Source organism: Lissotriton helveticus, chromosome 6 (genome assembly GCF_964261635.1).
Source record: "Lissotriton helveticus chromosome 6, aLisHel1.1, whole genome shotgun sequence".
NCBI lineage: Eukaryota > Metazoa > Chordata > Amphibia > Caudata > Salamandridae > Lissotriton > Lissotriton helveticus.
Genome location: NC_136067.1, coordinates 1,641,156,765 through 1,641,174,234, shown reverse-complemented (window position 1 = coordinate 1,641,174,234; position 17,470 = coordinate 1,641,156,765). Strand labels below are relative to the sequence as shown.

Here is a 17,470-nt window from a genome sequence, read left to right as displayed (position 1 = left end):
GGCATCCTCACTTCTGTTTAAAGGCACCACATTTTTAATTAGCACCAAAAAGGAAACTACTTTCTCTAATCACTTCCCACTCAAGCCCTTCTGCTGCACTAGGACAGGAGAATAAAGGGATATTCCCTTAAAAATCATCCTATATTTCTTTGTTGCTGACATGCACAAGACAAAGTGAGTCCTTGTTGGTGTTGGACAGGAGGACTAATGGGAAACATGCCATGATGCTAGGCGAGGTGGCATGTCTGCCTGATCTCCACTACAGTGTCTGTGATTCTACTTAACGGTATATGCCTTCTCTCAGCACCACCTTCTCAGCACCAGAGAGTGGTGTCATGTGTAGGCCAGCCCACCCTAACAGAGGTACATGTCTCTAATCACTTTTGCAGCCATGGAGGAATTTGAGATTGCAAGGGTGGGGTCACATTTTCTACGGTCACCTTAGGTAACAGATTCAGCTAAATATATTTAGGGCATACCTGGTTTACTTTTATATCTGTGTTGGTAAGTCTAGAAGAATGCAGCGGAGCATAGCAAATGGTGGGAGAAAAGTCCCAATATAATTACTCTTCTTTCCCAACAAAAAGTAGTCATGAGGGTACAAAGAGAAGTAGATAACACTAGGGCATCACAGTTAGGAGCCCTCTAGAATTTCTCAATACAACTTTAAATTGCTGATACAGTCCATGACCAAGAACAAGGACAGATTAAGGGTATTAATTCTTCAGTTTTCTCTGAGTATGTCATTTTTTTGTCTCTTCATCTTTTGTTTCCTCATGGTCTTTCTGAGTTCTAATCTGGGCATACTTCTGAATGAAACTTAACCAAGTGATAACAGGCCACATTTCAGGCAGTCCCATTGCCAATCTACTCTTCAACTCACTCATGCTGCTGAGAAGGATTTGCTTTTAAGTGAATAGAAAGATCGGAATGAGACTTCATGCTTTATTTCCTCATCCACCAATAGTGCCAGCCAAAGTGGAGCGTGAATGTCATAGTCCCTATTTTAAATGGCATGCAGGCTAACCTCAAGGGCTACACCTTTGTGGTTACAGATGATGTGGCAGTATCAGATCCTGTTGACAGAAAGGCCAAGTCAGGATAAAAGAGACCTACTGGATTCTGAAAGTGGCTGTTCACTCTTGGAGGTATGCACTATGTTCTTCATAGTTGCGCTGGGCCTGTCTGTCCATTGTGTCACTCTGGTATTTTCTAGATGGGCTGCAGGCTAATGGCCTGTTTTCAGAAAAGCATTCTAGAAGGATGGGCTGCCCCTATGCCCATTTTCTATTTGGGGCAATGTGGGGGTGGTTCGAACATTTTTGCCAGGCTGATTCTGGTTTCAATTCCAGACGTACAGTTACTGGTCAAGGACTTCCAGGCACTGTCCTTGTCAATGCAAGCGGGAGAAGACTGAGATGCAAATACATTTTGCAAACATTGAGCCCTATCAATGCTGTCACCTGCAGTGGCTTCAAGTGCAGTGGTGACAGCCCACAGAACTAACCTCTACCAAGATCAGTTATTGTGTTGTGTTCAACTAGGGTAACGTTTTACAACTCCTTCGAATATAAGAAGCACAAATATCCTTTCAATGGTCAAAGTTGGTACATAAGTTTAAGCACTCCTATCAAAAAAATCAGGGCAAACAATATACACCCCTTCAAGCACAGGTAAATACCAGCCTAGAGAATCTCGCCTGGGAAGAGACAGGCGCCAGTTTGAACACCATTAATAACAATAGTCACGGACTATGGCACCTGTCATATTCAGACTTTTCCCGTGGTAATGACTGACCCATTTTCTTCAGGGCTCGGTGGCTTCACTATCAGACTCTTGGGTCATATATAGAATGTTCATTATTCATTGCTCCCAGGTTTTTTATTTAAATTTGAAGGGGAGCATCTCTTTTTTTAGTGGTGGTCCCTTTTTGTACCCTTGTTGTGGCATTTGGTTGAGGATCCAGAATAGGTCCTCCCTTTGCACCTACACCACCTCTATGACAACCATCAGGCCTTATGAGTATGATGCTAGGTTTGTACTGCTGATCCTGCAAGAGGGTTCTGAGCTGAGCTTATTGGTGGTTACGCTATGTATCCAGTGGGCCCCATTGAGCCTTTCAAGAGCCTTGCAGATTTGATTAGATATGAATTAATCACTTCATTCAAAACTCTGCAGTAATGCTTCCTTTGGTTTGAGTCCTTCCCGGGATCTCCCCAAATTTTCACCCCTTTGTAGGCATTCAGAAAGGCTCAGTTGAGTTTGCAACTCTTTAGGGTTTTTTTCTTGTTTGTGATCACCAGAACAATGTTGTTCAAATTTGTGTGAACACCTTTCTAATTGAGGGAGTTCCCTGATTGGATAATTCTCAGAGTTTAAGTACAGGCTTCATCACTAAGGTAGTGCCTTCCTTACATGTAGAAAAAGAGTTCATGAAGGCTTTACTCTTTCTTAAGCCAGTCTCTAAAAGTGAGGCCAAATTACATTTACTGGATGTAGTATTGATGATGGGGATCTCCCTAAGCAGTTCTGCTGACATTGCCAATATGAGTCTTTGACAATTCTGGAACCACAGGTAAGGGCCTTAAATCTTCAGTTCCGTTGCAGGGTACTGGATAAAGTTGGTGATTTTGTTCACGGGCATATGAAATATGATGGTATGAAGAGAAAAGGACTGCAGAGCACTACTGTGTTAAGACGAGAACCCTCACTCACCCAAGGGTGACATGCTACATCATCCCTTCTTCACACTGGGACCGCAAGGTAGCCAGTGAGGGCTACAACTCTCCCATAGGAGAGGAGCGGGGTTGTCACGCGCACTGTAAGTGCTATTTCTTACATGGGGAGGGAGGGGCAGAGTGCAAAAGTTGTCCTTGGAGTGGAAGGCCATAGAAAATCATTGAAGAGAAAGGATGGTCTGCCTGCCCACTGTTAGGTCTTGTCACTAATGATATCATATTTAGTAAGAGGTATTTCATGCCTAATTAAGCGGAAACCCAAAACTTTTTTCACACATCCTTTGAAACATGGGTTAGTGTGAGCCTATAATTTAAAATAACAAATTAAATACTTAATAACAAAACTAAGCAGGTTGGTCAAATGTATTATGAAGAAAGTAAGTGATTTTCCCTTCTGCCATGCTGAGTTACATGTAACTGGTGGGAAGGCACAGGGAGTCTGACGGCTTTCACCTAGTGTGACAGATCTTACGATATGGACTTCTACACAGATACTTCATCTCAAGGCGAACATCAAGGTTGCTCGGATTAAGCACTGCACACATTCAGAAACGTCATGCTTGAAATGACTCCTTATTAATTGCAAGCTGTCTCTTATGTACCTCTCCTCCGCCGACACCTCCTTTTGCTGCTGATGCGGTTTTGTGCCTTCCATCTCTCTGATGCTAACCGCGTAGATCTTGGTTGTATAATCAACAGCTTTTTCTCTTGCAACATCACTGTCATAGCCTTTAAAATACAACCATAATCAAATGTTAATATATTTTTTTAAATTATTGAAACGTTTATGTCTTCATTCGGTTGTATTGGTAGTTTCGACTGTTTCAAGACAAAAACGTTAAAGAAGAGGCCGTAATGGCTGTGCTTTCAAAATAAAAGAGGTCAGCTGTACAGAAGCCCACATGAGAGATAATAGCAATAAAAGTGACCTTGGAAATTCCAAGGGCACAAAGAGACATTCCCCTAATGTGACTTGGCAAAGACTAACAGAAAATGCACAACTGACGCTTAGACAAGAAAATGCACAACAAATCTAAGTAGTAGGGAAATATTGAACATGCGGGGGTATGGGTACTAATTACTCAGTCTTAAAAATATTTAACTTTTGTTTACATTCTAGGAGAGTTTTTGAAAAACATATAGCGCAACTTAAAATCAAAATGTGTAGTGTATATTAAAGAGCATAACCACTCATATAGGAAGAATCATCAATAAAAAGAGCCGCAAATGACTGAAAATGTTTAATTACAATGGATCTCAAAAAAACTAATCTGACATTTCTAATTTGTACATCAGTTGACAAGTGGGACATGTCACACTGCAGTCTAATAGTCCACCAAAGCAGGCCATTAAAGGCCCACTTGCATGAGCCCATGAAGCCATTTAATGTCTGGGTTCACTTTAAACTCAAAATGGAGTAAAATTCTTAAAAGATTTGTAGGCAAAATTAATGGCGATTAAGACTGTCCCAAATATATATTTCTAGCTGTATGTGCAGGTTCGGGCAAATATACATGACATCACTTTCCGAATAAGGTTACCTCCATCCTCATCAGTATCTGAGTCAGATTCCTCGCTGTCGACTGGCTTACTCTCCAGATTGCCAAACGCCTCTCGAGTCCAGATCATCAGAGCAGTGTCAGCCCCACCAACAGTCAACAGCGTTGAGTCATCCTGCAGCCACCTTACGTTTGTGACGTGGGCACTGTGGCCAATGTACTTCTTGAACTTTACATGCTGGCCCTGTGACATCAACAGTCCACAATTTACATTTTAAAACACATATCTAATCATGTGCCCTTTGTACTCATCACGGATTCTTAAACATTTACATTGCAACATTGTTTGTCTCTAGAACATGCAGCGGTGATGGTGGATTTCTTTACACCAGATTAAAATTGACTAGGTTCACCCAAGTAACACAATACAGTGATGGGCACTAATCCTCTGCTATCAGCATATTCAAATTCACTGGAATTACGCAATTTTGGTATATTCCATATAATTATTGATCTGCTGCATAATCAGCAGATTTTATTTAAACAATGTTTATGACTCAAACAGCCCAAAACTTAATAACACGTGGTGACACGTTGCTGCACAGTGAAAGGTCCTGCCCAAAGGTTGAAAGGTTACCTTTCTGTTGTTTATTGCTGTATTTTTGGTGTTAAACTGGTTCTAATAGGGCTAAACGTTTGTTCACACAGTGTTAACATGTAAAAATGACAACATAATCAAGTAATGCTACCATGACATTTCCTGCTTACGTCACATAATTTGCTCTTTTTTGCTGCATACTTTAATCAGTTTTGACACATTATTTGGTCCTTCCCTGCTGCATAATTCCAGTGGTTCTGAGTATGCTCAGCAGATAACACTATCACTGTTTTCCAGGAACAGTGCTGTGTTCAGCCACCAAAATCATTTTGTAATATAACATTATAAAACCATTAATGGTAAACCTGAGGGATTCAATTACAGAATTTAAACCTTAATTTACACATATTGTAAAGTTAGATTGCACATTCATATTTTAACCCTGTAAAACAAAATGTAAAGAAAATTGTTCTAGGGACACATGGTCTAATAGCTGATTATTTTTAATCTACACCTATAGTATTAGCAGCAAGAACACTGTTTAAGTAGTGTCTGCCAGACATGCACAACACCAAAAACCTTACAAGATAGTCTACAGTGCAGTCACAAACTTTTTCTTTATTCATATACTAATCTAATGCTGAAGAGTCCTATCTCTTGGCTCTTTTCACTTCAAATCATGCCAAGGCATGAAGAGTAACACAATAGAAAACACAACTCTGGTCCTTGTTGTGCATTATTGTCACCAGTAGATTCTCTTGGAGAACTCAAAACATTCACCATTTATGTACTTCACTTCTTTCAAAATCATGTGCTCCTCTACACCCCTCTTTAAAGGGACCCACAAGACAATTCTTGATAGTCAATTTTTAATATTAAACCATATAAAGCAATGTGTACAATTTCATACAATTCATCTGTTTAAAAACTGTTTAAAACCCAGCCATAAAAACTATTGCACATGGTATTATGAATACATTATAACAAGAGAGACAACACAAAAGAAATACACGTCATAAACAATTTGTGAATTTGAAGGAATCATAGAATAATTATGTTATCTGAGATCTTTTCAACACATAACACTTTGTTCCTCAAATTTAACAAAGCTAGGCATCAACGCGTTTCAGTGTGTTAACAGGATAGAACCACCTTCTTCAGGACAAGAAGAACTTCCTTTATCCCTCCCAACGTATATGCAGCATTTGCCTACTTCAAAAACACAAAGCATATATCAGATGATGTCTCATATTGTTAAAGTACAGCCAATTGTCTCAAGACAATAATCTAATTGACATTCTTTTACTCATATTTCAACCTTATGATTCAGACACTACATGCTATTGAAGATTATTTACACTAAAAAAACATTTTCTTAAAAAAGGGACCAATGTCCTAAAGGCCCAGTCAAGACTAGGGAGCAGAATCCAACAGCAAACTACATGTGTATACAATCTCACTCAGTCAATCTCAAACAAAATTAACTCACCTAATACCCTCTAATGTGAGGCACGCTCTGGTCTGACAGAGCTGTTCTTTAAAAACGTTGGCGTAAGCTTTCAGTCCTTTTTATAGAGCTATAGATAAAAAATGGGTACAATGTCACTTCAGAATGCAAACCCTTCAGATCTATACTCAAATCTCCGATGAGGTACTACTTAAAAAAATAATTTTTTCTTTGGACATACCTTTATACACTATTGCTCCCATATTTGTGAAGGGCATGTGGTTGTAGATACAGTTATTGATAGATAGAACACTGCTTTTCAGTAAGAGCTCTTCCAATAAATAACATCCTATGTATAAAAAGAACAGAAGAGCTAAACAGGCCAGTGTAAGCTCTGTGATTGTTTAACCCCTTCAGTGCTAATGACAAGGGTAACTCGTCATGGAGTTTCCATTGATTTCAATGGAAATTACATGAAGAAGAGCAAATACCCTTAGCATCCAAGTGGTTAAAACAAAGATACCCTTAATTCGAAATGGATACTAAAAAATGGGGCCAAACCCACCTATAGTGCAGTAATTCAATGAACTCCCAAATATCGTGACAATTAGTACATGAGATACAAAGGGTACTAGGTGAGTTGATTTTGTTTGAGATTGAATGAATGATAGTGCATACAAATGTAGTTTGCTGTTGGATTCTGCACCCTAGTCTTGACTGGGCCTTTAGGACAATTGTCTCTTTTTTAATAACATGTTTTTTGTGTGAATAATCTTCAATGGAATGTATTGTCTGAATCATAAGGTTGAAATATGAGAAGAAGATAGTCAATTCGATTAGTGTCTTGAGAAAAAGATGAGTAAATTCTCTCTATATAAAATTGGCTGTATTATAACGATCTGAGATAGCATCTGATATATGTGTTGTGGTTTTGATGCAGGCAAATGCTGCACATACGTTGGGAGGGATAAGAATATTTCTTGTTGTCATGAAGAAGATGGTTCTATCCTGTTGACCCACCGAAACACGTTGACGCCTACCTGTGTTAAATTTGCGACACAAAGTGTTATATGTTGAAAAGATCTGAGATAACATAATTATTCTATTCATTCCTTCAAATTAACAGATTTTTGATGACAAATGTGTATGTCTTTTGTGTTGTCTCTCTTGTTATAATGTATTCATAAAACCATGTGCAAAAGTTTTTATGACTGGGTTTTAAACAATTTTTAATCAAATGAATTGTATGAAATTGTACAAATTGCTTTATATGGTTTGATATTAAAAACTGACTATCAAGAATCATCCTGTGGGCCCCTTTAAAGACGGGTGTAGAGGAGTGCATGATTTTGAAAGAAGTGAAGTAGGCAAATGGTGAATGTACTGAGTTCTCCAGGAGAATCTACTGGTGACAATAAAGTATCATATGGAACCCTGTCTTTGGAGTGGCAGGGCCTCTCTCTTTTATATTGATATATATTGCACAACCTTGTTGTGCATGACATGGAAACACTACCCATACAGGCCACGTGGCAGACACACATTTTACATCCAAATGACTTCCACGGAGTACAGTACAATTGGTCCACAAATGCGCTTCGGCAACTCATCAGGTGTGTGACGCTCCACATAAATACTACTACAAATTAAAAATGGTGTAGTGATAGGGTATCCGGGAGCGTTAAGTACTCTAATAGTTGGCTCCACACGCTATAGTACCTCAAAAGGGCTGTGCAAAGGCAGTCAATTACACATACGGGAGATTATCTACAAGGTGAGCTAGTGTGATCATGGGCATAACATGCGGGGCTCACTTAAATCTAGGGAAGCCACAAGATATACAGATACTTAGTGCTATGTTAGGCAACAGCTGATGGATCAGTTTTATGCCCGATAGTCAAATATTGGATAGTAAGCATTAGCAGCAATATAAACATTTGGAGGGAAACAGCCTCAGCATTTTGGAGATGGGTCATTGGTGGTGTTTACATCTCACTGCATAGCACAAGGCAGAATTTCTAACTCAATGGCTATTGCTAAACTAGATTAGAATTTGCTTAGTACTAGAAGCTATTTGTTTCTCAAGGTGATTATGATATCTTATGACAAAATCTTGGACCAATTGTTTCAAAAACAGGAATCACATGGTATCTGGTTACCCCCCTTTATTCACAGCGGAATTTAGCAAAAAAGTAAATTGTTCATGTTGGAAACAGTACAAACCTCTCACCAGGAGAGATTGCCTTCACTCACTAGATCCAGTAGATTGTTATGAACCTTGTATACAACAAGAAAACTTGGGACTGAAAGTGGATGAAGGAATGTGTGAAAAGGTGCTCTGGCACCTGAGGAGTTTCCAAATAAAACAATATTGACTCCCTACCTAGGGCCAGCACGGTGGTAACCGTAATCCTACATCTGATACTATCTGATGTGGCAGTGGGGGATCTAGCATGCAAGGATGTGTGAAGAAAGAAGCCTGCTACTGTGATCACGACAGTTTACGTCTATGGACAAGTTGATTCCAGTGAGTTAGCTCAATGGGTTTATCTGGTGCCAAAGAAATCCATGTGCACCCCCATGCACAATTTGGAGACAGCATACGATATCTTTATCACACTCTCAACCTTCACTGTCTGTAGGGTCTGAGGTTAAGGCTTCTTCAGATATTCTAGCACCCTGTGAAGAAAGGCTGGTCATATGGTTGTCCAGTTTAACTACCACAGGGAATTTATCAGAAAATGTGTCCACTGGATAGCATAACAAAATCTAGAAAAAGTGAATTTGTCCAATTCCTTCCAGTAATGAGAGAGCACGCTTCAAACACCCCCATGCAATTGGGTAGATTCTGGCTTCAAAAAACTGCTACTGTATGAAAAAAACATCTATGTTTGATGAAGGAACATTTGATTGAAAACTTAAGTTCTCACTCAAGTGTTGCAAAATCTCTGCCAGCTATGGGCCCTGAATAAAACATTCCCGTCTCTCCTCCTCCTCCTCAGTATTAATGACTGAACCTTAGGAGGTGGTAGACCTTCTCTTATTTTAAAGCCTGCATTCACTGCTGCCTCAATCATTTACTGTAAAGTGGTAAAGCTTTAAACCACTGAGTATGGCCCTGCCACCTCATCTGATGACCGCTCAAAAGCTACTCAAATGAGGGAAGGACTGTAATAAGGTTTCCCCCAAATAGCCTGAAAGGAATAGCAGGGAAGGTTCTACCCCGGATTTAGCAACTTCCAGTCTTGTAGCTAATACAGCAGGAGTTCACATCTTGAATTCAGCAAAAACGGCTGACACACAAGTGGAGAGATTCCTTGTGCTAAGATAATGGCAAAAGTCACATAACCTCAAAATGAGCTGGAGTAGAGAGGTTTTGGTTTTAATAGATGCCTGATGTTAAACCATAGAGAGAGCCCTTCTGTGCAGCAAACATGATTTACGGTCTTGCCAGCTACGGCAAGGTGGTATCGACTGATCATGTATCTGAAGGAGATTGCTATAGCAAATCTAACAGGATAAATATAACGACACTGCTTACTTGCGTCAGCTAGGGAACATCCTACTTGCAGAAAAGAAAGAACAGGAAGTGTTGGAGTAGGTTCCTCCCTTTTAAGGGCTTATAAGTAACTGCAGCCATATTGGGGTAACTATTTTTATTAGGCATGACAAACTGACTGAGATAGAGGTGGGAGTTGGCACCCAATGTTGGGGGGCAATATGTGGCAGGGCATGTCCACACTGGGTGCTGGGTGGGTTGGAGGGAGCTGCATGTTGTGGGAGTTGCAGCGGTTCCGTAGGAGTATGATCATGAGGTTGGGCTGGAGAACAGACTTTGCACTGTTATTTCATGAGACCGAACTCTTTATTTTTGTGTCTTGCTGTCTAGCAGCCCCATACGCTCTGCCTAAGTACCATTAAATATTGCCATTCCTACCTTGTGATGATCATGATTTCATTAAATGTCAATAACATTTGTTTAAAAAAATATATTGGGGGAACTATTTTTGATTATCTAGGGAATAAGTTCTGTGAGGAAGAGAACATCTCAATCTTTAAGGTCTGTATCGAGCAAGACGGATGAGGAGGTAATCTAAAATGAAATGGCAATCTGAGGTTCCTTGTTCTAATATGAAGTTTGACAGTCCAAATTCTCTCCACTACAGATGTCTTAAACCTGATGATAAAGAGCAAGCTAACAGGTTCTCTGTTGGATACTTGTGCAGCATAATTAATATTTGCTATTTAAGATACTATTGCCCCTATACTAACTGATATTCTAAATACATCAGGGACTGCACCTAAACGTTTATAAACTGTAATTGTGAGACAGCTGCTAAAGGAAGGCTCTCCAGATCAAAATTAATCTGCTAATTTTAAGTCACTCTCTTTAACCCCCCTGTGTCATCAGACTAGCATAAACAATGGTCACATAGCAGCTTCAAGATTTTGTACAAATCTTAGTTTTGTTTATGATGCTAATGTAAGTTTTAATCCTCAGATGAGTACAGCAGTGATAGACGAATCTGTTACAGATGTCTTGTGCATTAAAGTAGGTTGAGAAGGTGTGGAGAAGGTGATGATACTTTTTGCTGCATACATCACCACAGACCACCCGACCATCCTGGCCAGGCTCATTAAGAAAGCAGCACAGCGACTGATAAAAGTAATTTCTAACAGAAAGAATGCAAGCTCCACAAATGCGAAATTTCGGACTGAATGTAAGCTGACTTTTAGGGATGTTTCCCAAGGCTCTTCTTCATCTTATCTTTTATTGAATCTGTATTTACGCCACTCCCATGTTTTATGCAAAAATGTGACATAACATTTTATTTATATGCTGCTTACACACAAATTCTGTTTAATGTACAACTGAATCCCACACATAACTCCCATAGTATCACACTTGCACGGGAAATCTTCCCCATTGCCACTAAATGGGGAGTGATACTAGCGCACATTTCCTCTCTTTTGAAACACAAATCACAGCTATTTCAAAGCTTGTTTTTATTACAGAATCTTTGCATTTTTTAGGTTAGTTAAAAGATTAGCATACAATCTTTTCATCTAGTCTATGGCAAATCTTTCAGCCTAAAACTACCATCCACATCAAATGCTTGCATTCAATATATACACACAGAATTCTGCTAGATTACTTTTAGGGCTAAAATAATTTGACTCTGGATTAAACCATTTGATACAGGTTCATTGGTTCCTGGACCATAAATGAATTGAGTTGAAATCGGCCTGTATGATACGCATAGATTTCGATGGACAGGGCCTGGAATTCAAAGTTTACTAAATATACCCTTGATTGAAATTTTAGATTTGCCTCTGTCTTTTTGTTTTAAAGTTCTACCTTTCAGACACAAAAATGTGCAGCAGCAGGGCGGCCAGAACTCGCGGAGTTACACTCAGCGGAATTCCCAGGAGTTATAGAAAAACTCTGCGAGATTCTGTGGAATTCCACCAACGGATGTAAAATATACAGCTCTGCACTGCAATTTTGCACGAGTAGCACAAGCCGTGCCGAAAATCAGTGTGAATGGTACCATGTCTTGCGCAAGAGAGCATGGCCATTCAAGTGATTTTTCTGGTGCTCGAGTAGAAAATCTACCAGAGCAGCAGCAAATCTACTCAAACTGCAGCAAATCTACTCAAACGGCATCTCTCTGACCACGAGGGCTTGCTAACGCCAGCGACTGCCTGTGTTAGAAAATCACACTAGGGGATACCAAATCTCGTTCATACGCACCAGCTCGCATTTCTGTGAGTGAGTGGTTAGTGGTGAGTGTTATCTTTCTGGGGTTGTGTATGTTGTTTGTTGAAGATGAAGAACATATGAGAGTTACGTCTGAGTCCCCTGTGTAGTTTAGTAGTGTGATGTGGAAATCTGGGGACTTTGTGCATGAGTGTTGTAAAGACAGGTTTTGTATACAAATCTGGTCAAGGGAGTTTTTTGAGTTAAGGTGATGTATGGTTAAACCTTCCATCTTTGTGTTGTTTGTGCCTGAGTGTGTACACTTAGGGATGACAGGGAAACCCTGTATCAAAGGAAGCCGGTAGGTCTCGTGCTGTGGCTGTCGCGTGACTGAGCGTCCGTAACTACATGTACTGTGTGCATAAATGTTTTATGGTATCATTGTGATGAGGCACACATGGGATCGTAAGGCCGCATGCACAAGGAAGTCGCAAGACCTGCATGTCTTGGATTGTTGTACAATGGTACTCGCAACCTGCTGCTGTCTTATTTCTTTGTTTGACATGAGGTGTTGGAAGAGTCATGTCCTGGCATGTAATGGAGTTTCTATGACTGCTTTTTGCTGCCTGTGTGTCTGCATGAGTATTTCGACAGTTTAATAGGTTGATTTTGGGTGAATGTGTAAGCTAGACATGTTGAAGATTGGTCGATTGTGAATTGTTGTTCCTGCACTTTAAATGCAAGGGAATGTGTGTTCTTTGTTTTGTGGTTTGTAATAAAGGGAGGTTTGCAGCATCCCGTGTGTACCCATTCCCTGTATGTCTGAGCTGGTGTCCGGAACGTTGAGAGTGAATGGTGTAATAGAATGTTGGTATGTGGTTGCAGCAGGGTGGAAGGCTGGCATGACCTACCTGCTATTGCTGTAACCTAAGAGCCTAACATGAAATAAAGAACTTACCTCCTACATGAATGGCTTCATTGTATGAAGACCCTGCTTCAATAAATGCCTCCTTTTCCAGGAGGCGGTCGAAAAAAGTGGCACCTCTATCACAGAAGCAGGGGTTCCCACCAATCACACAACAAGGAACCTACCCACAGATGGTCATAGATCCTTCATTTGCCATGTTACATCCCAGTTGCAACCAGTGGGTTGTAACAGCGATCATGCTGAAGGTCATGCTTTCAAGCGGTTGGCTGTGTGGGTATATGATGCTTGGTCAAGAAATGTATGGGGATGCAGGGAAACCCACTCCTAAACTTGGGTTGTTGCTGGTTACAATTCCTTAATTCACTCGGTCTTCGAGACTGTCTGTAACGCATGCTACTTGCCTCTGCAACCATACAGTTACAATAGCCATGGAGTCCTTCTTCGAGTCACCACACATACAGCATGTGCATGGCATGCACACAGGGATGTCAAAGCAGGGTCTGGGCAACACATTCAAATGGAACTTTACCTGAGTTGGGCCTATGAGTACCGCACCTAAACAGGAAAAACTGTATATTTAGTATTGTAAATTAGTAAAATGGTACACTGCCATTACTGCTTAATATATATCCCAGGACATGGACATTTAATTCCATATCAACTGTCAACCACAGAGTGTGTGTTGTGTGCCCCTCCAGACCTTAGACCATTAGATGTAATGGGGTGACCCTGTAACCCTCAGAACCTGGGTGGGTAGTAAAACAAAGAATAATGGTTCTGTCGGAATGAAATACACAGTTCTATAGTAGGGAATACTATAGAACTGTGTATTTCCTCCAGACCTTAGAGGCAAGTCCCGAGTCTCATGGTTATTTATAAGGCCTAGGCATCAGCGCACATGCTTCATTATCGTGTGTGCTGGGCAAGAAATGTCGGCACACCAGATAGCCTACCACTCGGGTCCGGCAGGGCAGGGACATAGGCCTGTACTACTATGGAGGCAGTGGCATAGCTAGGCCTTTTGCTGCCTGTGGCGGTCCCAGCTTTTGCTGCCGCGCGGCGTCCGTAAGAGCGGGGGGTTGCTGGTGACTCCTGCATTTGCCGCTTCGCTATGGCCACAGGTCACTCGTGGCGCACGCCCCTTGCTACACCACTGTATGGAGGGAACATCCTGCTCCAAAAGCGTCTGTCACTAAACTCTTGGATGTGGAAGAGGACGCAGCCGAGGCAGATTTTAAAAACCGTTTGTATTGGGTTCAGGATACTGTGGTATTTTATAAATGACATAATATATGTTATAATAATATTCTGTCTTTATAAAAAACTTCATAGAGCAGCTATTGTTGTCGCATGTTTTCAATAACAGGTGCAAACACACAAGGTATCAGCTGGAGCATTTAATTTGTTTAACCACCTTATCCACTGCTAATATTTCCTCCATTATTCTGCAAGTGGGAGGCATGCGACTATAGGAGGGCATGTAGTAGGTATTTTATAAAAAAGAAGATAGTGGAAGATTGTTTCTGTCAATCCCCCACAATTTCCCCTCAACGAAAAGACAGCCCGAAATTATGGAGAATCTGCCAACTTGAAAGCAGTGCATTCAAAGAAATTGTTCACTTACCTTTACTGGATATGAAAACAGCTTCACAAAGCCAAAGTCGTCTCCTGTGGCAAGTGCTTTTCTGTCTTTGGTTAGGGAAGCTGCATTGACATCAGTTATATCACTGTGTGCTGGCCAGATTCCTTCACAAGTGGGGCCGAGGACACATGTCCAGCTACTCCACTCAATTTTCTCAATCTGTAATTTCAATTAAAAAGTTGAACCAACGCAAGCCAACATTTTCAAAGTACTCTGCTTTTTGTAATGAAAACTGCATATTTTTAAGCAAAAAGGGTATGGGAATCAAAGATCAGTGATATAAAGCAGTAAGCATGCAAATTAAGACCGTACGGCCCATTTATTTGTGCCAAGTGTTGATTTAGATTTCAGTCTGTGCACAATAAGCCATTGGCATAGCGTGGGGGGTCCACAGAGGCGGTTGCCGCGGAGGCAAACATTTTGGGGGTGCAACATTTTTAAAGAAAGTATAGCGCCCCCTAACTCGTGGACCGCTAGCACTTCCTGAGCTAATGGTCCACGAGTTAGGGGGCGCAATGCTTTCTTTTAAAATGTTGCCCTGGGTGCTGGCCACCCATCCTACGCTGCTGCTATAAGCTACATAAATGAAAAAATATACTTTGCACTTTCCCATGACAGTGCGAAACAGTAAATGTGTGATTGTACTTTGTCTACATATTACTGTGGACCAGTCTGAGGTATAACAGTGCTCTATGCACCTAACATATCTCCTCAAACGTCAGCCTCAGAAATGTTTCGAACTGTAAACATGTTTATCATTCTATAGGAATAGGACTAATTACCCAATATCAGTGTTTCGACTACTGTGCTTCACTTATGATTCCTGCTAAAGAGGATGTCATGAGCTATAGGCTTCCCTAGCGGATGCAGTCGTAAATAGCACTCAATATAAAGTTAATGGCCTTTTTTCTCCCACAAAAAATTAGCTCAACCCAGAGGTAATTTGTTCTCCTATAATCACTAGCAATTGCAATTCCGCAGTGAAGCAAAGTAATACAGGTGGAATTTGCATGGGTAAAACGCCAGCATTTCAGGGGAGAAGTGATCACATAAACAGTTTAAAGGCTAATATCTAGAAACAGAGAGAAGCAAGGAAGGATATCGGCATTTCCACAACAGCAAAGTAGTATTATCAAACCCAAAAAGTCAGGCCTAGGCAAGCCAGTGCAAAGAGGTTTTTTTGCAAGTATGTGCCTCAAAACGAAAAATAAAACTTGCTGCTTCTTAAGTGTATTTGCCATATGCATGCAATTTTATCACTGTTGCGGCTGTTTTACTGGTGATTTTCTTTTTTTACGAAGCAAGCTTTCCAGTTGTGCCATGTATTTTATTAATACAATTATTATAATGATGTGTGAAGGAGACGAGAATACATCACTAGCTAACCGATGATTCAAATCTCGGATGGCTACAGAGTCACTTAAAGACTATATGACAACAACTTTAATAAAAGATAAAAAAATTAACATGTGCCATATAGTCCTATCCTACCATCTTAGGAGGCTGGTAACATTTACAAACCACTCAGCCTCCTGGTTTATGTCATCAGAACCCCTCTAGGTAATAATGGACCCTGTTATACAATTACCCATTGTGTGTTCTCTGTCGTTGTGTGTGGTGTGTGCAGCTATTGATGGGTTGAGAGAGGTTATGGTTTCTTTGGCTATACAGTAGCTTTAATGGCAGGGTCTTCTACAAGGTAAATGGCTGGATATGCAACTTTAAGCACATATTAGTGTATGTTAAGTGAATATCCCATGCCATAAGCAACTATGAGGCATATGTATGAAGCCCATTTCCCGTTCGCAAACAGCTGATTCTCAGAATCAGCTGTTTGCGAACGGGAAAAAGAAGGCCCTCGCAAAATAGGGAATCGCAAAATTTGCGATTCCTTATTTTGCTAAAGCATTTAAGGAATCGTAAATTGCGATTCCTTAAATGCGATGTAAAAAGTACCCAAGTTGTGCGATTTCTCCTCCAGAAATCACAAATTACCACCAACTTCAAGTTGGTTTTAATTTGTGATTTCTTAGAAAATTGCACTTTTTTGCATTTAAGTGCCATGTGGCACACATACATGCCCTTAGGGCATGTATGTACGCCACATGTGCACACATGCACATTTCAGGGGTGCAACAGGGTGTCCTTTTGACACCCTGGCACCCTTGAAATTGCATTCTCAATTTGCGATTCTCTAATTGAGAATCGCAAATAGAGAATGTCTTCCCATTCATTCCTATAGGCCTCTAGGCCCATAGGAATGAAGTGGGAGGTATTCCTTAATTGCGAATCGCAATTTGTGATTCGCAATAAAGGAATATGTAGGATTCGCAAAATTATTTGCAAATCCTACATACTAAGCGGTTTGCGATTCTCAAATAGTGATTCTCTAAAAATCGCTATTTGAGAATCGCAAATGTATCCTTTGATACATATGCCCCATGATCAGTAAAGTCAACGAGCTTATATTGATGATTTTACAACTGAATGGGAGATATTCATTATTTAGTAAATCTTCTGTGCCCCATGCGCCACACAGAAACATACAAGAACAAGGACAATGGGCAGCCCTGCTGACGTCCATAATACAGTGATGGTCCCAACTTCGCAACTTCCCAACAGGTCAATAACTGCACTGAAACCTCTTAGAAAGATCCATCAACATATGGATACCACTTCTTCGAGTGACCCCAGACAAGGCGTCATGTACTTGAGCCGAATGAAAGAAAGTAAAATGTTAAACAGTTAAAAAACACAAAAAATACAATTTGGAGGCAATATCTCACCAAGTGAACTTAAAAATAAAACGTTACATACAGCTTTAAGATTTTATTTACGTCATATATGCCACAAAAGAGATCTGAAATATATTTACATTCATTTATCCATTAACTTACCACACACGAGGCATGAAGGC

General features: G+C 40.4%; 1 protein-coding gene across 1 annotated transcript in view; it reads right to left on the bottom strand.

Annotated features, from left to right (window-relative positions):
• Positions 1 to 17,470, bottom strand: part of EML6 (EMAP like 6) — a 928,771-nt gene that overhangs the window by 232,041 nt on the left and 679,260 nt on the right. Inside the window, exons 25-27 of the mRNA XM_078649484.1 lie at positions 14,536 to 14,712; positions 4,280 to 4,481; positions 3,341 to 3,467 (exon numbers count right to left, since the gene is read on the bottom strand). Coding sequence (XP_078505610.1) covers positions 3,341 to 3,467; positions 4,280 to 4,481; positions 14,536 to 14,712 — 506 coding nt within the window. The remainder of the gene's footprint in view (positions 1 to 3,340; positions 3,468 to 4,279; positions 4,482 to 14,535; positions 14,713 to 17,470) is intronic.